Below are 25,252 nucleotides of genomic sequence, written 5' to 3'. Positions count from 1 at the left end.
CCTTAAGTGCAGGGTAAATACCAGATATGAGCCAGGTATGCCATATCCTATACATCCACTTTAATGAAGGAATAAAGTTAATGAAGTAACACTCCAAACTCCACACAGAAAGGCCCACTTGGTCCGAACTTGGACTGGAACTAGGAACTCTCGAGCTGTGAGGCAACAGCGCTAGCCACTGCACCACCATGCAGCCCGGCTCTAGCTTCTTAACCTTCAAGAACAATATTCTCATTTCACCTTAATTCTAATTTACTTTATAAATTAAATCTTCATTGAGAGCCTGATATATCTCCCAGAATCCCCCCTGACGATGTCTGGACTGATTACTCCCCCAGCTTTACATCTGCTAATCATAAAAAACGTATCTGATTCACTGAGTCTAATCTAAGTGATTCAGCTGAATAGTTCTTCTACCCTGGCATGATTATACGTCAGGTGATTGGCAGCTCTGACACAAAAATATCAGAACTGGAATCAGCTAATCCCATATTAGCTGAACTATTGTGCTGAGATAAACTCAGAGAAGCTGCGTGCGTTGGCCCGGGCCGGGGAGAGCCTGGAGCTGCTGGGGCCTTATCTTAAAGTGTGATTTACCCCAGAGCCTCTCTCTGAAGGGGATTTGAAGAGCTGTCTGCAGGTGAGAGGGGGGCAGAGACACCGAATCGTCACTCAGCAAGTTTCCAGCAGCGCTTTCTGTGTAAAAGCACAGATACAGAAGGCAAAGATGCATTCATAAATAGATAAACAGGCCTATTTTTTCATCCTTAGTCACACATATTTTCATCCAGTCATGTCTCCCACACACACGCACATAACCAAGGAGACAAACACAGTCAGCCCAAAAACTCAAGAGGCCCTCCATGGTAATAACACAGCGTGATATTCTCTTTAATGTAGACGGAGTGGCCTCGTTACTTTTTAAAAACAACTCTTCCCTCCTCTCTAATAGACCCAAGAATACCATTTGCAGTTTACACATTGTAAGTTCTTTTTAATTGAAGCTATTGTGTGCGATTGTTTCGAATGCGGCCCGCCAGTGTTGGTTTCAGTTCAATGGCTTCAAACGCAGGAAATAATTATTTTGCGTGGAGATGAAAGTCGGGGTACAGCAGCACAAACAGCCTGTGGATCCAGCCTTTTTTAATTAGTGCTGTGTGTCTGCTGCTCTGCATGGCAAATTAACATCCACCATACGAGGATAAGTGATTGTGCTAAGCAACTGTGTGTGTGGATGGTTGTCTGTGTGCATGAGGATTTGTCTGTGTATGAGGTCGGGGGTGGGCGAGGGTATCATTTTTTTGGCCTATAACTCCTGATAATCTATCATGAATATGGATTGCAAGATGCCCCATCCTATAAGATCTTGTGTTTTTCAGCTCTGGAGATAAATTAATCCTGAACGCTCGAATAAACTGATGGGTACGACCATTTCACAACCTGTAAATGTACTGTATGTATTTGCAGGAACTCCTCACCACCTCCATTGACACTTTAAGAATGTGCTCATTCAACATTGTCTTGTCGTTGTCTTTCAGGGATGCCCCGGTTCGCCAGCCAGCCATCGGCAACCTCTGTTAACGTCGGGAGCAGCCAGGTGATGGCATGTGAGGTCAACTCGGATCTGGTGCCCTTCACCCGGTGGGAGAAAGACCGCCTGCCCTTGGAGCTGAGCGCCAGGCTTCTCCAGCTGCCCAGCGGGGCTTTGGTGATCAGCAACGCCTCGGAGTCCGACGCTGGCCTTTACCGCTGTCTGGTGGAAAACGTGGGATCGTCCAAGTCCAGCGACGAGGCCCAGCTCCAGATTCTGCCAGGTGATCTGAGATCTGATATGTTGTCCAGAGAGAGTGGAGACGCAGGATTTTATAGCTATGATTTCAGTCACACATGACACTTAGTGGAATGATTTCACATTCGTTGGACACCATTGTATCAATGTTATCTTACAGTGAAGCATTTTCCTGCTTGTCCTCGTTTGTTCCTGTTAATCAAACATGGTCTCATCCTTGATTACAGCCCAATTATGTTGGAGCGTCTATTGTAGAACCTCTTGTGCAGTTAATTAAAATTAAAATATAGTTCATTGCATCATTTGATTACAGTGGAACATGGTGTCCTCTCTCTGAGTTGCTCATTACCTTTAGCATGAAGAAATCAGCCTGTAGTGAGGGATGGTTGGATGCTTAAAGGAGTGCTAGATCTCCCACTGGGGTTATCAGCGATGCTAACAGTAACACAGTCGTAGCTCAAAAAGGGGGCTGAATTCCACTGTGGCAGCGTCTCGTCTCGCCCCTCTGGAAGTTTTATTTACTGAGTTGTTAAGCACCAGGCTCCTGGCTGCACAGAGAAGATATTAGAGGTCATAAATCAGGCTTCAACAAGACCCCAGTGGGGGTCTTTATCTCTGTATGTCTCCTCCAAGGATGTGTGGTGGAGGCTTCTGGTATGCAGAAGGAAAACTCATAAAGCTGTGTGAGGAAATTGAAGGACATTTTGTTTGGATGCAACCAGATGTTAAAGTGACAGAAATACATTTATAGTTTTTTGGTTTCTTTGAAGTCAAAAGAAATCAGCGTGAGAGAGAAGTTCTGGAGCTTCCAGGGAGAGTTTGGTGTTCAGGATTTTCTACATTTCTCTTCACGTAGAATGCTTCGCAGTAACTCTGTTGTTGCTATTGCCCGCATAACCCTCACTCAGCTAGTTCGTTGCATCTGGAATTATATAGGGTCACTTTGAACTCTGAGGCTTCAGCTGTCTCAGACATCGACACAGACATTACTCATCGGACTGTTCCTGGTTTGGGTGTCAGAAACAACTGCCCATCAGACATGAGCTCTTTTGAAGTTTTTAAGACAGATGACACCAGTTACTCACCCCGACCTTAACCTCAGCCTTAACCCTGACCCCTTTCTCTCCCCTCTTAGAAACTGGAGACGAGAGGAAGCTGGAGTTCCTGGTGCAGCCTGCGTCTGTGACAAAGGTGGTGGGCGCCAGCGTGCTGCTGCCCTGCGTGGCCACTGGTTACCCTGCGCCGCAAGTCCGATGGATGTTAGGAGACAAGATGCTGGAAGAAAGGTATGAGCATGAACTCTTTGGAAAATTCAATTTAACACGCCCATTTTGGGATTAACAAAGCTTTAAAGGCATAGTTTATACTTTTAGAAGAAGGGTTGTCTGAGGTACTCATCAATAGTGAGTGTATTACTTTTGGCCTGTGTTTGGAAGAGCCTGCTGGAGTTAGGGAGCACAAGGAAGCTAAGCTGTGTATGCTTGTGTACAGCTTATACAGCTAAATATATTGAAGCCACTTACAAAAAAAACAGCACACTATTCCTTTCCTACCTGCTGTCTTGAGCCTCCAAAAGCCATCTTGTTAGTCCTGGCACTCGCTCCCCGAGGTGTTAATGCCATTCTGCCACTGCTACCCGGAGAGCCCCAGGAGTGGGACCTGAACGTGCCAGCAGAGCCACTTCAGCTGGGAGACGAGGCTGCGGGGTTGCCAGCTGAGGGGAAGTTCACAAATTAAGAGCCGGGAGAAAGCGTCACAGCGCCTGTGCTCCCGCTCCTCTGGCTCTCATTAGCTCAGGCAGGGCAGCTCAAATCCCTCAGAGGGAAGTGCTTTGGACATGGGAAGTTTGATTCTCACCAATTAAGAATGCACTTTGTTTACCTAACCCCTGTGTGCCCGTCCTGTAGAATAATACCTCTGCAGCCTGTGTGGTCAACACAAAATAGCTCAGATGGGGCTTATTCATCTACATTTGGCCCCAGAACGGGATTTCTCCCTTCATTGAAATTGAATATAAGGTCATTTCGTTGGTAACCGCAATGCTCTGGTGACGTGTGAGCTGGAATATCATTAGACTTTCCAACAATTAGTTCCAAGCAAAGCAGCACAAGTTAAATGTCTTAACCATTTATGGAATTGTCCGTGGGCACACGTGACCTCCAATGGGAGCTGGCTAAAAAGGAACTGATTAATCCACCTTGTATTAATTACAAAACACCATCCCGCCTGCGCACCAGCACCCCTGGGGTGTCTGCGTTGGTAATTAGCGAGCAAACTCTGAACAACCGGGGAAGTCTTTGCAATATTGAAGTGGACCCCCATGCCTTCAGAGCAGGAAAGGATTGTGTGGCGAATACATTAGCGAGACTGTTCCTTTGATTCTGATACGACATTGACGATTAAAAAGAAAAGCAGTGGAACTTTCTTTTTTCTCCTTGAGAGTCTCCTGTCCCTCTCAGGCATTACAAGCTACACAGCAGAGCGGCTGTCAATTAAAACTTGGTGTGGCATGCGGTGTGAGGGAGAGAGAAAGGGAATCTGTAAAGAGTGTCTAATTGGTCTTTGGTGCACAGCGAAAACGGCCTTGAAAGTGGCGACGCCGAAGCTGTAGACACGAGATGAAAGTTTATGAAGATGTGTCAAAGCTATCAATTGAAGGCAGGGTGACTCACTGACAGCGGGGGATTATCACATCCAGCTTCAGCTGCTGATGCCTCCTCTTGGTCATGTTGCTTGTTTTCTTTCCGTCTCTCTCTCTCAGACTTCGTTCACAAAAGCAGGTGCATTTTATCCTGAGCAGAAAATGTAATTGATTAAAAAATATGAGCAACACATTCTATTATATTTTTAAAGAATGCTGATTCTTGGGTGTTTAATACTCAGTCATTCTTTGTTAGTCGCTCCACTTGCTGACTCACTCCTCTGAAGCACTTTGGGATCCCTAAAGACGCACTTGAATCCTTCAAAAGTCTTTTCAAAATGTGCCATAAAGAGGATTTGGTTTTAAGTTGGATTTCTGTCTTAAGTCTTTGAAGAGTCTCATTAGTATGTTATTCATAACCTGCCAGAAAGCAGACATCGCTGTTTCCTATGTATCATCTGTCCATGTTGCCATGTAGGACTTAAGAGCTGCTCTGAGATTCTTTGATGTCTGCTTTGACAGATGGGGAGAAAGCAAAGAGCTGAAAATGTAAATTTCCAACAGGTGGTTGTCTCACTGAGTTTCTGAGAAATTGATTTCTCTCTTGAGTTACTGTATAACTTTAAAGTCTGATTCTTTTATGCTTCACGGTCTTTTCGTCTTGTAGTGATGGTGATATCGACGGGTAAGGATCATAAATTCCTGATGTGACTTGGCAGAAAGGACGTTTTCCACCCCAAACTTGGGGGTGTTCTTGTCTTGAAATAATTTGTAAAGAATACACCATCATTAATCTTGTAGCCAATTTCTTATTTCACCATTTTATTTGAACTTAATCTTAGTCTTCAGTTCTCACACACCGAACCGCCTCCTTTTGTGTCTCCTAATAGCATCTTATGCAGTTTGTTATAAAGCAAATATATAACAAATAAATAAAGCAAATTTAAACCAATGTGTGGTACAGAGTCATATTGGCACCACTTACAACCTTTAAAGGTTAGTAGTAGATCTATTTTAAACAAGTGAGGTGGAACCTGAATCAGTGCATCACAGGAGGGATGCACTAGAGCAGTGGCACTCAACTGGTCTAGCCTCGGGAGTTTCAGCCTCAAGTTTTAAGAATGTAAATGTAGCTGTAGCTCAACCAATCAGTGGACACATGGAGGGTGAAAAAACTACACTCCTACTGCACTCACGTCATAGGAAACCCATGTTCTTCAAAATAAAAGCGCAGCAAAGACTTTTAGAGAGAGAGAGATATGAGAGAGAGAGAGAGAAATAAAATATGCTTCAGTTGGTCTGCAAATATACTTTAGCAGCTGTAAGTATACCTGTGTGCCCCTCCATGTGAAGTATATGTCTGAATAAAACAATATGGCTCCTTTGATTTGCCATGTGTACAGTTTACACAGAAGAGCACACGAGTATGCAGGTTTTCGTCATCATGAATACCTGTTGCACAAGACAGTGTTTCTGCTACATACATTTTACCGCGAAGGCCCGTCGCGGCAAAATTATTGCTGCCGCGACGTCAGATTTCTTTAACTTGTCCTGAAGTTGCAATTAAATGACTCCATGTGATGTCGTGGCAACCAAATAAACAACAGCGGGACCAGTTTACTCCTCACACAGTGTTTTAATGGCAAAAGAGGGTCCGACATCGGATGCTCTCGGTCCACAGACAATCATATGCAGTTCTGTTACGCAATGTAAACAATCCTATTGTGTATCTTCTTCTGTCCCTACTGTAAAAACATTGATTGTTGCTCTTTATTAAGCTTATAAAAAGGTGCAGATGTCGTTTGGTAACAATCAATCGATCGTTTTTATCACTACGTCATTAATGACGTCCCTCGTGCATTCGCGGCTCACATGCTCCAGACTGAGTAAGTCTACATGTGCTTCTCACAGAAATCATTGATATATGCGATTAATTGTGATGAATTAATTATAAAGCCTGTAATGAAAAAAATCCTAGAGGAAACAAGAGAGAGAAAATGCATAAAATCTGACATGCCATCATCTGAGAGGCGACTCAGCTGCTGCGATCATTGTCTTCCACTATGACAAACTGAACAGGATTAAACTGCTGCATCCTGCTCTTAATGTTGCTCATGATTCCCCAGTTATTTACTTTTTGGGAGGGACCAATATTCTGTTGATTCTAAACATCCTGATCCAACGATTAAAACCAAACAGGACTGATCTGAGACGTGTGACAAAGTGGATTGTGGGTCAACTAATGCCTGTTGGATAGTTTTCTATAGAGAAGTGAGGGATACTGCTCAGACTATCTACAGTGTGAGGCACTCTTGTGTGAAATTACTCAACTGAGGTATCTCCACACAGTATCTTGAAGGAAAGATTAATATTGCAGCATCAATTACAGCATTGCTTGTGGCTTATTCTCCTGTAACGTGCTGTTTATGTATTCACCCGTGTCCTCATCCTCGCCTCAAATTGGTTTTAGGCTCCCTGAAAATCTTTTGCCAAGGACACCAAGCTCACCATTTATTCTGAGTGAAGCTGAGCCGCACCAGGACAGAATATGGAACAGCTGAGTCCGTTCAGTCAACATGCTGAAAATACAATCCTAGCAAATGCCCCGCGTGTCATCGACGGCTTCCCCAGGTGTCAGTGAGGACTTTGGATTTCTCCGACACTCTGCCCTGATGACACTCATGAAAAGGACAGTCATCTTTTGTTCTTGCCAGTATCACTCTATCAGCTAATAGAATTCCTCAGCAGTCAATAAAATGGATGAATAATGCATGCCGGCCAGCAACAGGGAATTGACAGAGCATGTAAATCAACCCCCCTTCCAAAGCCTCCCAGCCTTCCGTCTCCTCCACTCCTTGTCTTCTCGCCTTCATTTACATATGATTGTGTATATTGCATTCGCTTGTGTATGAAGAGGGAAGCATGCAGTGGAAAATTTGTTTGCAATTGCACTATTATTGGACCTTTAACATGTGCAGTTTGTCTCCTATACAAAGAGACACACATCATAATATTCGCTTGTTTGCAGAAAAGGAATCCTAACACACACACACACACAAACACACACACACACACACACATGCATGCATAGGCACACTTCAGTCCATGGGAAGCCTTTATTTTAATGAACTACGACTGAGCCAAGACCATATGTAGGAAATTAGAAATGGCTTTTAACCACAGTATATTACAAGCCTGTTTTCACTCCCAACTTGTTATATGGCAGCTTGCACAGTGGCGCAAAGCTTCAAAATATGACTGTTTAGGTACCTTTCTAGTGCCCTTTTCAGATGCTGTTCTCAAGCCTATTGTTTTATTATGCCTCTAAAGACAGGTGATGTTATATGAAGAACTTGGGGTTGTAGTTGGGGAGTGATGAATGTATCAAACAGACTTGCACCCAGAAAACTTCTTCTAAGAATTTAACAGCTTTTTTTAAGGATGTGACGTACTTTAGTTACGTAACGTTGGTAAATTAGTTACAGTAGTTATCGACACAAACCAGTATCTGTTTTATTAACTTAATTAGGTCGTTTTGGTGCCGTAAAATAGCCAGATTGTGACTGTTTTACAAAATGTCATAACAAACATGTGTTAGTTATAGTTGTTGCGAGGAGTGGGACAAAATATCGATATCGCAATATATTGTTGTCCCAAACTGTTGTAATACAACTGTCGTATCGCTGGCGCCAAATATCGATTCAGCTGCCAATTGATTAACTCAATGACACCCAATTGCAGTGAATAATACATTAATTCTGTACTTCACCTTTTTAGGGTCATTTTGTATTCTTCAGTTAATCAGATATCGTGATGTAACATTGTATGATTGTCTTGTAATATATCGATTATCGCTGTATCGTGATATTATCGGTATCATGGGCCACGTAACGTATCGTGAGTTACCCTGCGATTCCCACCCCTAGTTGTTGCACATCCAAAAGAATTAGATGTGAAATGTCTCTTTTGTTGCTTATTAATTATCTCTAACCTCATCACTTTATTTTGAAAGTCTAACTGGATGTTGCATTTTTATTATTGCTAACTTTACCACCAAGAGCTGCACGTGCAGAACTGACTGGAACTAGATCAGAATATTTTGAAGCCACTGACCTGGCTGCCATAATGGACTTGACTTGGGATAATATGTTCATATTGTCTGACCATTAAAGCCCCAAAATGTCAGTGTTTGGGGTTTAAATCTACATTCTGCTCTGTATTACACCTCACACTTTACCCTTAGACAGAATTAAAAACTCCAATGAAACCATCACAGAGTTTATACAAACCTCTTTTTGTCCCAAATCAAAAGCTGCTTTCTGCCCGTAAATGAGGTCATTCAGTTTGTGCTTTTAACAATCGTTCGTGGTAATATATTCTCTTTTCAATTTTCAAAAGAAAATATGCGAATAAAGGAAGACAGATGATCCCAGAGGCCTCTTTTATTATAAATCTGAAGTTATTAACCTCACAATTTCAGCACTGGTTGCTTTGTGGTAACAGATGGGAACGCCAAGTGTGTTTTTAATACTTGTGTATCATCCTCTGGAAGAAGTAAACAACACAATTCATTTTTGTATCCAAAAAGGGGTTGAATTGATTAAAAGTGCATTTTATATCACTTTATCATTGTGAAATTGCCAATTTAGTGCAGAACGTTTGCGACACGTCTCTAGATGAATGTAAAGATGAGGGATTTAAGCCACCAGCACTTTTAATGGTTTGAAGATTGAGGCTTACGAAAGCACAAAGTTTGTTTTTACCCCTCTAAAAAAGAAGCCTGTGTGAGCAAATGTCACTACCATTTAAATGTTCATCCAAGCTAACAATCCTTCAGATGCAATCATCCGTAATTGTCTGTATTTTGAGTGAAGTCACTAAGTGACACTTAGAACTTTAACCTGCTTTGTTCTCTACATCCTTTTAAGTGCAGTTACATTGTTAACACCCACACCATCTTCAGCTGCCATTGATTTTTTAATTTCCCAGTTTCGCTTTTCGAACCCATTGTGAGACATTCTGCACCATTCTGCTCGTTTAATGTTGATTTCTGACTGCACAGAGAACGGCCGCTGCAATAAGAACACGGGCCTTGCAACTGAACCTTTCAGCCTGTCAGAGTTACAAACTATCAATGTTAGTGGCCTACGATTTGCACTTGCTCCTTTCTTCAGTTCAACTGTCAGTGTGGTTAATGGCAAATGTCCACAAATGATTCTTAGAGTTCTTAGTGGACGTCATGGAAAACATACTAAAGTACTCCTGCCAGATATCATATTGACTTCTGCCTGTAGCTGATTGTTATAGAAGTAGAGAAATTAAAGTTTCTCGTCTTTAGAGTGAGATTATGTGATCAAATTCAGCTCTACAGCTTTTTACATGTTCTTATAACTTATTAATTTAGCTGTTTCTAATACTGTAATCCTGTCTGAATGTTAATGTGGGGGGCAGAACATTAAAGAAATGTCTTTATTTACTGCAGTCCAGCACAACATCACTGCTTAATTGCAGCCTTATTAGGGCCTGTGTCCACTAACAGCGTGTTTTGCAGTGGCAGCACCTATTTTCTACACAAAATCAATGCAGTTCAGCGTTTTCAGCGCTCGGCATCCTAAGCACAAAAACACCCTCAGCATCAGCTGTTTTTGTGTCGTTGAGCCCACAGTGCTCTCAGTTGAAAATAGTTCAACTTGTGGAACACTGCCGCTCTCATTAATGTCAGTTGTTCCTCAATGACCAATCAAAATCAAGAAGGGGCGGGATTTCAGACATCAACTTTGTCAACAACAATGAAGGAGAAGCTAATCCTTTTGTTTTCCAGAGAGCTGCTGCTTATACCAGGATGTTTCCATTCCATCTTTTTACATTTTCCTTGTAAAATGTTCTTGAATAAAAGCAAATATAAAGCATACAGAGCAGTTTTACAACAGACTTAACGATTACTAGCAAGGGAAAAGGTTGTGCTGCCAGACAACTTCTGTAACCTAGCAACAGTAAGCTCCAGTGAGAAGCTCTGAAATAGAGGTTGTGGGCGCTGCCAGCACAAAAAACGCTGTTAGTGGACACAGGCCCTTAATGCCCATTCCACGAATGCCTCTTTGTGCCATTAACAACTGAACTATACTATCTTTGTAAAGGTAGAATATACTGTATATACTAAAAGTAGCACTCATGAGACAGTATAACAATGAAATGTTAAGAAATCAAGGAAATAGTTAAAGGCAGAGGAAGTAGGATTTGTTGGATACAGTTTGTAAAAACAACATTTAAAGCTGACCTCTTTCTCTGTGGCTCAACCACGCTAGTAGCTTTAGCTTGGCTGTTTGACCATGTTTACTATGTTTTTATAGAGTCCCCTCATAGCGCTCTGCATTTTATCATTGGCTGCAGGCTACACACCCACTGTCCAAAGGTTGATGCCCCAAACACACAGAAGCAGAATCAGAAAGTATAGGCAGAGAGTCTCTGCAGAACCAGATACCAGAGTCCATACATTTTGAATAGAGACTTCAATCCTTGCTCCACGTTTCCCTCATTGGTATGCATGTCCTGTCTGTGTCCAGCACACCACATTCTTGAGGTACACAGGAGGGCCCATATGGTTACAATTCTGCTTAGAGACTCAAGCAACACTCTGTTAAACTGATAAACGGCAGCAGCAGACGGGGTTAAGGTAATAGGGATGTTTTGCCGGCGTGTGTGTCTGAGAAAGCGAGACAAGAAACATGGTTTTGTGGCAGCAGAGCATGAAAATCTGCTTTTAGGATGTCTCTCAGTCTGCAGCTCATCACAGACTAAACACAATCTGATAGGCTCTTTTGCTCTCTGTTTACTGTGAGGCATTCTTTGCTGTTCTGTACATTGTGGTCATATTGTTATTTTCATTGCCAGGTTGGAGTTGAGGATAAGAGTAATGCATAATGGCTGGTGGCTGAATGGAGCAGAAGACGTACCTCTAAAAGCTGAAACTGTGCAGCATTATTAGCTAAAGGAGGACTGACAAAACGGGTCTTTTTTCACTTACAGGCTGGAAACACAGATTCTCTTTAAAAATGTGAAACAACTCACCTGCAGTGCTTTACTATGGCTCTTCCCCAGAAACATTACAGTTATATATCCTATTTAAAGGCTTCATAATGAGGTGGAGTACTGTAGTTGTGTAGACGTGATACAACGTGAGGCACACAGAGTTCACTTGGCATCGAGCGCCCCAGAGGGCCCACAGAGCCCTCTAAAAGTATATTATGCGAGTTATGTGCTGCGGGCTGCATTGTAATATGCACTAATCAAACGATCGCTTTATTCCTGGGAACTGTGGTAGGGTAAAAAAAAAAGAGGAGGGAAATAAAGTCAGGTATGCAGGAGTTGTTTTTGTCTTGAGGGGCTCTGCGGGTTTCCAGTACGAGCCAGAGGAAAACAAAAACTTTCTCCTGGCTGAGACACTTTAGACGCCCTCAACTGTGCTGTTAATTTCTATTATTCAATCATTTATTTCCCCTTTTGACTTCTCTCCTTTTTCGCTCACATTTGTTTCCCCACCGTAGCTCACATCTGAATAGGTAGAGGAAGAGAACAAAAAGGATTTGGAAGCAGGAAAAAAAAATCACTCCATTCCAGCGTCCGCCCTCCGCTGCTGTAAAACGAAATCCCCCCGCTTTCTTCACACCTTGAACATGATTCAAATTCATGGAACTGTTATGATTTTGTTCTGGCCAAAAGTGAGAGGAGGTTCAATTTGCGTTCACTTTGAAGCACAACATCGCGAACAGCACAATCGTTGGCATTCATGGAGCATGACAGAGAGAGAGAGGGGGGGTGGAGGGATCGGTAGTCAGGAGTGAAAAGAAATGTAATCTGAAGAGGGAAAAATAAGAAGAAAGAGAGGCCGAAGAAAGAAAAGTTTCCCACTCTGTCCATTAATAATAAATCCCCTTTTGTTGTTGTGACAGTTGTGTTTCCACCTGCCTCTCCCTTGTGCTGCAGATCAGCTGACCCGTGCCCGACCACTGTCACAGCACCACTGATTGTTCTGTGACAGCAGAACTGCACTGACTCCATCAAGACACACACACATACACACAGTTCTTCAGTGATCTGTGGATCCCCCTCGCCCAGGTGTACTGACCTCGCCACCAGCCTGTGATACGGAAGGCTGAGCCACCACTCACACATACCAAATGTGTTTTCTTCCCCCCAAAGCTCCTCTCTGAAGTCTCTGTAGCCGCCACTGCCTTCAAAGCTGAACGGCGGAACAGGGGACAAGACAGTGTTCGAGACGTGTTGACGGGTTCTCAACACCTTTTCAGGAGTTACACACTTGAGAGGATCAAAGGAGAAGGAAGATGTCGTTCTTTCCATCATTTTCAGACTGATAAATGATGCTTTTAGGTGTTATAATGAGAAATGTCAAATCTGGACATTTCTGTGACAGTTAACTCTAAGAGTTTCTGAGACTTTGTTTGGCAAGTTACTCAGGCAGAGGTTACTTTTTATGCATCACGCTCTGCAGCCATATCAGCCTAGTTTTCAAGGCTGGAGGATTTAGATGATTGCACAACAACAGACAACTCCTGTACGTTATTGCATCTTTGAGACAAACACACCTCGCTCCCTCTCCCTCCTCTTTGATCCATTGTTTAGCTTTTTGGCTGGCAGTCAATGAGACCTACCTTGAAATACCGCCTGTTCCACGTCAACATAACACAACCTACCAGCACAAAAGAGAACTATAGCACTTTTGCAACACAGTAAAGGAACATAATTTGGATTGATCAGTGTAATAAGTAACTGTGCAATGTCGGGCAGTTTTGCAGTGGAACCAATGCCTGTATATAAAGATGGACTAAGTGTATCCCCCTACTCTAATTGTACAAAATTGAAGCCAAAATACCCCAGAGGCAGACGCTGCCATCTCACGCTGGTGAGGTCATTGGGAGCCAGAGACTGCGCAGTAGAGATGGGCGGTTGGAACCGCGGTAGCCACTTCCACTAACCAATACACACATTTAACTGAAAAACCCCAGCAAAGATCCCGCATGTCAGTGTATTTAACAGCAGAAACAACGTCTTGTGTTGTTCTGAAGGAGAAGTTCACAGATATGGAAACTTCAATGACTGTAGTGATTGTTTTAGTTACGTCTCCTCTCGCCGATCGTCCTTGACTCTGCTAATCAGGAACAGATCGGCTGCAGGAGCCGGACAGAGCTGTCGGTCATGAAGCCACACCCCCTTTTTATAGCATCAGATAACTGCTTAAAGCTGAACTTGTCAGAAAAATGCGACTTGGACATAAATCAGCATGATGAGAACTAACTATAATGACAGAAACCATGTTTTAGAAAAATTTATTTGGCGTGTATTTTGATTTTATAGTTTGACTCATGTCCCATCTGTTAACATGGAGGAGGCGGGCTTTATGACCTATACTGCAGCCAGTCAGCAGGGGGCGCTCAAAATGTTTCTGCTTCACTTTTAAGGAGCTGTCATGTCGTCCATCTTTTCATACAGTCTATGAGTGGAACAAGTAAAAGCAACTACACAACAAAACCCGATAGAGCAAGCCTGTAATTTCTATATTGCATGTACTGTATGTGTATAGGCATACGTGTATCACCAGTTTCCCTTGTGGGTAAAATGTGAGTGTGGAAATAGTGAGTTAATTGAACAGCTTTTTGTAGATAATGCAGTTTTAATTAGAGCCTCACTTACGAGGATCTCCCACCAAGGACCTGCAGCTTAAACACAAGATATCCTTCATATCCTTACAGTAGCCACCTTGTCTTCAATTAAACGAACACAAGTGGAGAGAGCCTCTCACAACAGCGTAAGGTGTGTTCAGCCCATTCAGCTCTCTCCCTCATGCTCTATAAACAGTAACACTTTCCTTGTTCTACAGAGCACTTAAGCTGCTACAGTCAGAGCTAAGATTGACTTGCTCTAAACAGAATGAGAAATAGCCTGGTGCTTTGATATGCGCTGTATGTTCCTTCTTTCAAGTACAAGAAGAAGCTGTCAGTGCCCTTTATGGTGCTGCGGCACTAAAGGCCAAGAGTGTGAATAGTTGTCCTGGTGAGACTAGCTGCAGGAATGCCGGCACAATGAACCCCGGGGCGTCTTTCAGAGGAATTTTTCATTCAGCCGGGATTTGGCATGAGCCTCTCAGCAGAATCGGCCACAGTCTCCAATGTGCAGGCACAAGTAGTCAATGTCCAGCAAGACATTTGGCATTTACAGTGGTCCTGTGTTATGTTCTTCAGACGGAGGAGTTAAAGGAAAGGCAGCTGCCTTCTTTGTGTTACACCTTTATTCCCACCTTAAAGACCCAGGGTGTTTTCTGTCAGTCTTTCTGCTGAGTGCAATGTTTTGTGTCTTTTTATTTATTTTACAATCTACTGCTGTCAAAGCCCGGTGTGCTGTTTGATACTCCTTTAAGACTGATGTATTGATCTGGGATTAACCTGTGTTTCCTGTCAGTTAGAGCAGGTCAAAATGCCCTGACATCATAAACCTGCTCACAGCCTGACACTGCTCGAGTTTACGGTTATTAAAAAAAATAGAAAGCAGTAAACAGAAGCTCTCTTTCAAAAAAACTAACAATAAGACATAAAAGATAATTATATATAGGCTTTAATATGTTACATGTTCTGTTTTTTAAAGTGTTAATCTCGAAGATCTCTGTTTCGTTCTCTTTTGCGGAACCTATGATGATAAACGGTAATTGCAGGAGCACACTTCCCAGATATCCAGACAGTGCTGCATGTGTGACGTCCACGGTTGGCTCCGGTTGTAACTCTTGATTTTCCTCACTGACGGTCACTTTCCTTTTTAGACTGTTTGCCTTCATCTGAGCGTCCAATTTGTTTCTTTTTCTTTGGATTGTCACTTATTTTTGAAGTTGTATCTGTAGTCATCCATCTTTTCTTTGTTTGTTCAGCCATAGTAGATTACTGTTTACTCGCAACACTTGCAGAGACTGGAAAAGCAGCCGCTTAGCTCCGCCTACCCTCTCTGGCAGACCAACCACTGCTGGGTGATGGAAGACGCGTCACTAACGGGGCGCCGATAGGGATCTTTGGAAGTCCCACCAGACACCCAGTCTGTAATACTGCAGATGCAAAGGCTTTCATCAGTGGTCCATAGCCTTAGTCACCATTGTGTTACCTCATTCTGCGACAGATAGTGACTTGACTGCAGTAAAAATGGATCCTAAACAAATAACCTGCACTTTAAGGTAAATAAACAAGTAATCAGTACAATTAAGTACAGTTGCAAACCTGGATCATGTATAAGCAGAACCAACCAGCGGGAGCGGTATCATAGCAGCCTGGTATAGGAGGGCAGATCCGGGATAAAGAGCATGTTTATTTCTTCAGCATCAAACAGGCTTTTGTGTGTACGATCACTATTTGGCACAATGTACAAACACTCCACAAAGCAGGGAGCTATCATCTCAATGAAATCCTGAACCATATTTTAAGGCATTTACGTTTGACTTTCGGTCTTTTAAAAGACACCTGAAACTGAACTTTTTACTGGTTATTATACTTACATGTGATTGTGGTCAATGCTGCAGCTAATAGTCTACTTTATCCCTCTAATTCGAGAGTGACGCTGATGTCATATGGGTGACAGCAGGTCGAGTGCCACTCGAATGCTCCTCTCCAGCAAAGGCAGACAGGCAGATGGCCTCAAAGGCCAGTGCTGCCAAAACGCAGAAGTAGTGAGGGAGAGAGAAACAGGAACTGGTGTGGAAGCCCGAACTAGTCAGCAGTTTGTTTAAAACTAAATAAGCCTGCAGCAGAGGGTTGTTTTCCTGACAGAGTGCACTCTTTACCTCCACACGTATCCTCTCTCCTCTGTGCAAAAACTATTATACACTGATCCCACTCTCCCAGCTTACATCTCACTCGCTGTGGCCCTCTTTGGATTTTTATCTTCCTCAGCCGACTCGCTGCCTCTGCTTTCGTCCCTGCCTCTCTGTTTCTCTCTCTCTGAATGCAGAGTTCTCTCTCTATGAGCTATTGATTTCTGTTTTCTCTCCTCTCAGCCTCCTCCTACTCCCATGCTCCAGTGGTTGTTGAAGCAAGCCAGAGCTCAGCCACAGACTGCTCCCCCCCTGGGCCCATTGGGAAAATCAAAGTTGGGGCTGTTTAAAAAGGAGGAGGGTCACTGGTTCAATGAGAGGCTATACAAATAGACGTGTGTTTGTATTTCTGGATTAGGCTTAAATAGTTCAGCATAATAAATATTTAAGATGGCTCAGGCTGAAATGTGTGTTTTCAGTGAGCCTTTCCTATCTCCTTCCACTGTGTGTTGCTGTAAATATATAATTAAGACATTGAAGGATGCATTTCCATAAAGATTTAACTGAGGGACAAAATAAATAACTGGCAGTTTGAGCAGAAAAAAGGAGGGCAAAGAGCTTACAGCGTTTTTTAGAACAGGAAAATAAAGTTAAAGAGCAGCTCCAGTCATGTTTTAAGACATATAAAATGCTCTGCTTGAATTATTTAATTGTGTCTGATATGTTTTTTTTCCCTGCAAAATACGTTTAATTACTTTGTAAAATTCCTCCTTTTCCCTCATTATAAATTCAAAAATCTTACCACTATGCACGTTTCCAACTGCCCCCTCCGTCACGAAAACAAAACACATCTCTGCCATCGTTTAGTGGCAACTTGTTGAAACTTAGCTAGCTTAAAAATGTAGTAATTAGCAGCAGTAACATTAGTAGTAAGTAGTGAGTTTACAAAAATGACGATGACGGTTACAGCTGGCTCGCGCATCGCCGAAGTGGTTGCCATAGGCTGCACATAATGTTATGCATAGCGTCACCCCGTCCATTAACGGGATTGGCTCCTTAGGTTTGTGACGTCTCAAACCTGCCAATCTGAAAACGTGTTGTTCAGCCTGTCCTTGGTACACTGCAGTTTAAAAGCAGACAGGCCCAGCCGTGGAGATGACTGCTCATGTTGTCCCTGATATGTCTTGTAGCACATGAAGAACACCACATGGAGATGTTTACAAGGTTTAACATTTGATTTTCACTGGAGGGGGGCTTTAAAGGTTGTGAAACTTCAATAATAATTTTGCTCTTGATACTTGTCAGTAATTTGACAGGTGGTTCAACTCCATCAATACTGCATGAAAAGAAACAGTAGTTGATGAAGTCAGAAAGACTTCTCCTTGATGTGAGGTCACTGTGTTGTTGTTGTGTAGACGCGTGTCACCCCAGTTAATTAACAGCTGATGAAAGAAAATGAAAACATTTGTTAATGCGATGCAACAACTGCAGTATCAACACTGTACAAAACACCAGCTATAGCTAACCTTCTTTCAGTCTGAAATACTTCCTGACTATTCTTTCACCATGCATCTAGTTATCATGCTGTCTACAAATCAGTATATAAAATATAAATTAGGAAGAATTGGAAAAAGCTTATTTTCAGGGCGCTTGAGTCGGCTTTTAGCATGTTTTATTCATCGTGAGAGTGGGAAAAGGTGACAGAGTGTGGGAGGCAAGGAGTTGATGTGGAGTCAACTCCAGGTCAGTAGGGGAACATGGGGCTCCCGGGGCTGCAACCTAAAACTGTCTGTTATCACTTTTACATATTTTAAAAGTCTGTGAAAAAACGAAATGGAAGTTTAAGTTCACACTTGATCCAGCTCAATCTGTAACCCCTCTCAGCGGCCCGAGGTCTCCGGCTTGTGATGCTGACAGGGTTTCATGTGCCCCCAGAGGTCATTAATAATGTTTATGAAGGAGAAGAGTCACAGTCAGACCTAATTAATTCTCCTTCTTCCTTTCCCACAACTTTGTTCCCATCTGTCTTCAGCGATGGTCGGGTGGAGCTGCTGGCAGGAGGAAGTATCCAGATCTACAATCTCACAGAGGAGGATGCCGGCATCTACACCTGCATGGCGGACAATGGCAACGCCACCATTGAGGCTCAGGCACAGCTCACATTACAAGGTAACCGTTTCACATTGTGTGTTGTTGTGTCTCTCTTTTGAAGGATCGTGGGTACAAACTGACAAAATAATAAGAGTAACATAGGATTTAAATCAGATATTCATTGTTTGCACGCCAGCTAATCTGAGAGCATACTTGTGTCATTATTTTTTAAAGAATATTAGGAACAAAGTGTTTGTGAAGGTATTGGTCACTAAGAAGAGTGCATTGACAGAGCACTGAGTCACTCCAGGCCTAGCTGAACTCTCAGACAATCCCTCTATCACTGAAAACAGTCTAATTTCATCTGCTTATGTTTGTCAATGAGCTCATTAAATTCTCTAATGACCCATATAACAAAGCGACAGACAATTAAGTGTGAAATGAAATGAACAAGCCATATTTCCCGCATGAAAACAAGGCAGAGATAGTGACTCAGCCCTGTTGAGATAAGCCTCACTCTGCAGAAAAGAACATGTTTTTGTAAACATATAGGCAGCGATGAACAGTGGGTAACGTATTCAGCATAAGTAGGCAGCATGTGGAGTGTTTGTACTTGTTTTTGACCTCACTTCATGCAGGGATAAGGTAAAAGATTTGAGCTGCACATATTGCTGGCAGGAGGAAGACAAGTACCATAATCATAAGAGATTAAAAAGTAGAAGGCAGTTTTTTGATAGCAGACGTCACAGACAGAATCTGCACACACAGTACACCTCAAGAAAAGACACCCAACACAGTGTGTCATCCATGTTTGTGTATTCAAGCACATTTATTTAGACTAATCACAGGTAATAATGCTTATTTGGTACTGAATTGTAAACAGCAGACAAAATAATCAACATTACATTTTGATCAATCTCGGATCCCATCGGCTATAGTCTGACGACGACAAAGCCTCTGGGTACACCTGTGAACGTGCCGGGCGTGTAGCCGGCGGTTAAGACTTCCAGTCAAGACTTCCTCTTCCATGAGCTGCATTGTTTACAGAGAAATAAACCATTTTTCTTATGATTGACTTTAATTATCGGGTCTTACCTTTGCCGAAATTTCAATCATGATGCAGATTAGTAGAAAGTAAAAAGGAAGCTTTGTCAGGTCTGTCCTCAAGAGGAGAAGAAAACTACTTTTAAAATGCTCGTTTGTTGAATGGAGGTCAGATTGATCATTTCTGGTGCATTCAAGGAAGTCGGGAAATCTGAACGCTGAACGGCTTTCGTGACACAGCGTCAAGAGAATTTATCTCAAGTTGAATTTTGGATCTAGAACAGATTGTTAGCTGTTAGCATGCAGATGTCTGTTTATAGAGATTAATAAGAAGCTAATTCATCGTCAGATAGCCGCTGATGGGAGCGCTCCGCCTGCTTTTGCTCTCCACACGGACTGTTCTTCCTGCATACGCCGCAGCCTGCTGATACGTGATTGTTCAATACGAGTCGGACTACAAGCGTACTACAAACGGAAACCAGAACACTTTGCGATCCCTAAAATCCACGTCCCTGCCTGCTGTAAATAGAGATTACTATGTGAACTGTATTTGTATAGTTATGTTCCATGCTACGTTACAGCAACCATACTATACATATACCCATTTATATACGGTTTCCTGTCTGTAAGTAAACAACATATCACGCAGTTTATGGCCTTCAGGTAGAAATGGTGTTGATCAGATGTGTTGTGAAGGATTTGAGGGAACTTGACTGATGATGCGGTCTTTGTCTCTATCGCTCAAAATTCAGTGTTGATTAGCAAATTTGAATTCTAGACATATCAGCTTTCAGACATATTCTTAATGAGTATTAATTATCACAATTTCCCAAGCAACAGCTGCTATTCCCAAGTGTATGCTGACTAATCTTCACTTTCAAAGTGAGACTTTGAAAGTGAAAACTTAATTTCAGCAGGACTGGTCAATAATTAATGCATAAATTAGCTCACTTCTTGTGTCACCACTAAAATACAGATATTATAAACTCATAAATACAAATCTTTTGTGCATGGTGTAACCAGGGATTGAAAGTCCCACCAAAATAATACCAAGTTCATTGATATACTGCTATGTAAAGGTTGATTTAAATTATTTAATTTGACACATTGCATGGTGTAAAATATTGTGTTAGCTCCCCCACTCAACACTTTTGTCTGCTTCTCTCGTTCCAAACATACTTTAAAAGTTTCCTCATTCCCAAATCACCCATTTTAGACACTTTACCTACATACATAACTATAATTATCCATCCATCCATTATCTGGACCGCTAATCGTGTTCAGGGTCGCAGGGGGCTGGAGTCTATCCCAGTTTTCATTGTATGAGTGGCGGGGTTACACCCTGGACTAATCGCCAGTCAATCACTGGGCTGACACATAAAGACAGACAACCTTTCATGCTCACATTCACACCTACGGGCAATTTAGAGTCCCCCATTAACCTAATGAGCATGTCTTTGGACTGTGGGAGGAAGCCGGAGTACCCGGAAAGAACCCACACATGAAAGGCCCATTTCGTCTGAAACGGAACTGGGACTGTGAGGCAACAGTGCTAGCATCACTGTGCAGCCCTAACTACATCCAAACTCACTATATATATATATATATATGTATATATGTGAATAGAAACACATTAATATGACAATATACATTTTAACATCTTGTCCATGGAATATTATGAGAGTATTGCTGATTCAAGTAAAATAAATCCTACGTCTAACAGTCACACCCTCAGTAATTGCATTGTAATTACTGTTGTCAGACTTAATCGGCCACTGAGAAGAACACACATGAACACAAACGTGTCGTGTGTGTGTTTGTGTGCGTCTCCCAGGTGAAGCCAGTCAACAGGATTTGCTGTGAAATAACTTCAGAATGGGGGAAACACCCCGAGGCTCATTCCCGGGTTCATTGCATTTCACACACAGCCGCATCATGCCATGACTCCATCTCTTTCTCCCCGCATCCCTTCATCTGTTCATCACCCCTCCAACACCCTTTCATCATTTCCCGTCGCTTGCTGTGATTAAAGGAGACAGTAATGGAAAATCGCATCAGGTCACAGGAGGACGTCTGACTTCACTCGTTTTCACTCTTCAAGTCTGTCCACCAAATTCTCACTGAAATCCCTCATGACTCTGACCCGACCTCCGCCAGCCTGCACCTCTGATGTGTCAGTCTGCAGGGGATTGATCAGCACTTTTGGAATATGTTTGAAAGCCATCAGTCATCGTAATGCGATAAATCACTTTGATTAGATCCCATGCTACAGACTCACAAGCCTAATTGTATTTACTTCATCCAGATTCATGAAGAAACCAGATTGTGGCATTGATTTGCTCCCCTGACAGCAGAAATGACACTTGAAAGGTCAATTTCCCTCTAGAAGTTGTTACGCCTGTGAAAGACATTTATACAACCCAGTGTAGCATGGATCTATACTAACAACAAAACAATATTTCCTCTGAGTGACTCCTTCAAAAACACCTCGGGGCCTCTTTTCCTGCAGTAACAAGGAGAAATTGTGTGTTTACGACGAGTGGCGTTTCATAAACACTGGACAGTTTGTGTTTAGGAGAAGATGCACAGAGTCAGCCGGGGATTTGATTTGGTAAGACATTGTTAGGTTTCGCCTGGAGATAGCTCGGGGGGTTTGAGATGCAGCTGGTGAGGGAGTGATGTGGGGGGGCAGCAGCAGGTTGCACACAACTATGCATATGCAATGATGTTACACAAGGTCAATTATGCACTTAGCCTACACACCTGTATGCATAAGGCAGAAGAACATTTCCATTTACGATTATCCTGCCAAAAAAAGTTTGATTCATGATATTATCCCAACTATAATCAGAATTAAAAATTTGTGGGGAAAGAAACAGGAATCACTTTCATTTGTTTAGAAACTAATATTTTTGTAGCATCATAGTGAGGACGGTTTGTCCTGTTTTGTGGAAAATAAAAAACAATCCACCTTAAAAATAAAATCTCAAAGTTCTCAGTTTGGTTCTATTTGACGGCACTGAATGGCAATAAAAAGGAATTGCTAGACCAGACGTCTGTGGTTGGCTCCCTTTGTAACGGTTGCAACTCTTGATTTTCCTCGCTGACGGTCGCTTTCCTTTTCAGACTGTTTGCTTCATCTGAGCGTCCAATTTGTTTCTTTTTGTTTGGATTTGCACTTATTTTTGAGGTTGTATCTGTAGTCATCCATCTTTCTTTGTTTGTTCAGCCATAGTAGATTACTGTTTACTCCACAAGCAGCCGCATTGCTCCGCCTACCGTCTCTGGCAGACCAACCACTGCTGGCTGATGGAAAACACGTCACTAACTGGGCGCTGCTTATGATTTTTTCTATTAATGTCGCACCAGACACCCAGTCTGTAATACTGCCCTAAAAACTATAAGCTCTGGTAACTCTTTAATGAAGACTTTAGTTTGAAGAAAGGGCACATACATTTAATATTATTGAACTTATATTCACAGTACCCAATCAAATGTGCAACTAAATGTGCAGAAGTAAACATGGCTGTTACTGAAAAATTATATGTCATGGTATGATAGGGCAGCTGGGATTGACCCTGAAAAGGATAAGCGTTATAGATTATTGATTGATTGATGGATGGTAGGATAGGATGGTCAGTCTTTTCTGATGTCAAGTTTGAATGATGAGCATTAGTTTGAACATATTACTTTACTGATAGATCAGGAGGGCCTGCAAGAGGTCATGCTGATTTTAAGAGTGCCCTCTTCTGGTTCATAAGTCAAACTACTTTAAACGATCTGCTGCTCATATAGTGTGTACATTTTGAATTTGAACAGCTGTTTAAACTTTAAATATTTACCCGTAGTGTTTGTAATTCTATTAACAAGTGGAAAGGTTCAATAAAGTTAAATTTCTTTTTCCCAGATTTTTCCAAGCTATTTACCTCCAGTTTCAGCTTGCCTGTCAACCCTATCGTTCAGATTTTTACTTATTCAGAGATCTTTCAAGCCTAAAAAAATCCCACCCAACGTGTACCTGTTGCACTAAAGTGATACTGAACCAATTTAATTAAAACAGTTTAATGTTTTCCGTTTGGCTGCAAAACTTTTATCTATAACAAAACAATAGAACAAACAAGAACGCCTCCACGCAGTGTGAAATTATCTACAATCAGCTTTCGAAGAGATAATGTCAGCAGCTGTCAAAAATAAGCAATAGGTAACCAAGAGCCGTATGTGCTCTATCTTTTTATTAACAATAAAAAAGCATCAGTGGGATAAAGAGGATTAGAGACTTTATTTGTGCAGACTTAAGCTCAATCTGGCATCACAGCGACGCTAATGACAAACTTCTACAGTCGAACTTTAGGCAGGTACTTTTCAGGCTCTAAACAATTAACTTTAATTCTCAGCTCACCTTTCCCCTGACATATTTACGAGCGTGGTGTGTGTTTGTGTGAGTGTGTAGCAGTGTTCAGTGTGACTTTGCTGTGACATCTCTCCCTCTATTAGAGCTGGCAACAGGATAAATGAGGCCGGTGGAGGCAGCAGCTTTTGATTATGGTCTTGTGTGACAGGGGCACCACCCAGACCTGTGCTGCGTGTGTGTGTGTGTGTGTGCAGGACAGAAATAGTTTCTCCACAAACATGTATGTTTCCAGTTTTATTGGGCTCCGAGTCAGTGGCCCTCGTTTATCATGGCCTCATGCTATCGTGTCATCAGCTTAATTGTTCTTTCCATGCGCTGCGCTCGCATGCAGGAAATCCCTGCCCCCCTGTAAAAGTTTCATGTCCTTCCTATGGGCTCGGGAGATTTATAAGCACTGACAGCAGCAGTGATTTTACCTTGTTATAGAAATGGATATAAATAGACAGAGACATAAGAGGCCCTTAGATATGCTAAATTTCAGCCTGCAGTTCCATCTGCTTCTTTGCTCGTTTGTAGCAAGAAAAAAGGGGCAAGAACCGAATGTATATCACATCTACATACCTCAGCAGCTCACATTGTTCCACCAGGTAGGAAAAAGGTGCCTATATGTAGTTTAACCAAAGTCTAAGCGTGCATGACGTCTATTTACATATCAGTTACATATGCTGTAGAGGGATTCTTTTTTCCAGGACGGAATAAAAGGTGTGTTTTCCAGCTGGTGGCAGGAATAGCTGTGGAAGAATTACACACTCGATAAGATCTGGCAGATATTTTCGTCTGTTTTACTCTGGCACATCGTCTTCCTGCCCTCCCTCCAGTGTCACAGAGTATTATTTTCTGTCCTAAATAAAGCGAAACTTTCCATATATCTATTAAGAGAGCCCTAATCTGATAAGAAGCTACGCCCACAGACACACAACTTTCCCCGTTTCACACAGGGTGTTATCTCAGTCAGCAGGATGGAGGCGTCAACCTTTTCTTTTGTCAGTATCATCTGTGGAGAATCAATAGTCTGCTGTTTATTTAGTATTACACCAGGAACATTCAAATACAGTGCGTGTCTATGTTTTACTTTTAGACTGTCCCATGTTGCTTCATCCGCTGTGGGAAACCCAGTCCTTTGTCCACCTTATCAGGTGTTTGAGTGGGCAGCAGCTTCTGACGGGCATTACTCATCCTGCCCAGCTGTAACGCTGAGCTTCACATCTCTCTGATACTGAGGACACATGCAAACACACACTCATTGCACGTTGCTGTAGCTGCCACTCTTCAGGAAATTTCGATTCATGTAATTTTTTTTTTTTAACTTTCTGTTAGATTGAGACCTTTTTGGTTTGTAGATTCCCGCTATTGAAGGGATTCTTGATAAGCGTGCAGCTTTCATCTATATTTAGCTCTTTTAGTGTCATTGTATGGACCTATTTTAATTCATTAAGGTTTATGGATAGATGGAGAGATAGAGAGATAGATAAT

At 42.2% G+C, this 25,252-nt stretch overlaps 1 protein-coding gene across 1 annotated transcript in view; it reads left to right on the top strand.

The window, feature by feature from the left end:
* The window catches only part of neo1a (neogenin 1a), a 181,159-nt gene that overhangs the window by 89,523 nt on the left and 66,384 nt on the right, over positions 1-25,252 (top strand). The window contains exons 3-5 of the mRNA XM_069657918.1: positions 1,539-1,814; positions 2,925-3,075; positions 18,266-18,402. Coding sequence (XP_069514019.1) covers positions 1,539-1,814; positions 2,925-3,075; positions 18,266-18,402 — 564 coding nt within the window. The remainder of the gene's footprint in view (positions 1-1,538; positions 1,815-2,924; positions 3,076-18,265; positions 18,403-25,252) is intronic.

The sequence above is a fragment of the Semicossyphus pulcher genome, unplaced genomic scaffold (genome assembly GCF_022749685.1).
Source record: "Semicossyphus pulcher isolate SPU_LCO1_2020_fin unplaced genomic scaffold, fSemPul1.0.p SCAF_1, whole genome shotgun sequence".
Taxonomy (NCBI): domain Eukaryota; kingdom Metazoa; phylum Chordata; class Actinopteri; order Labriformes; family Labridae; genus Semicossyphus; species Semicossyphus pulcher.
The sequence above is the reverse complement of the archived record's forward strand: the minus strand, read 5'-3'. Positions and strand labels throughout refer to the sequence as shown.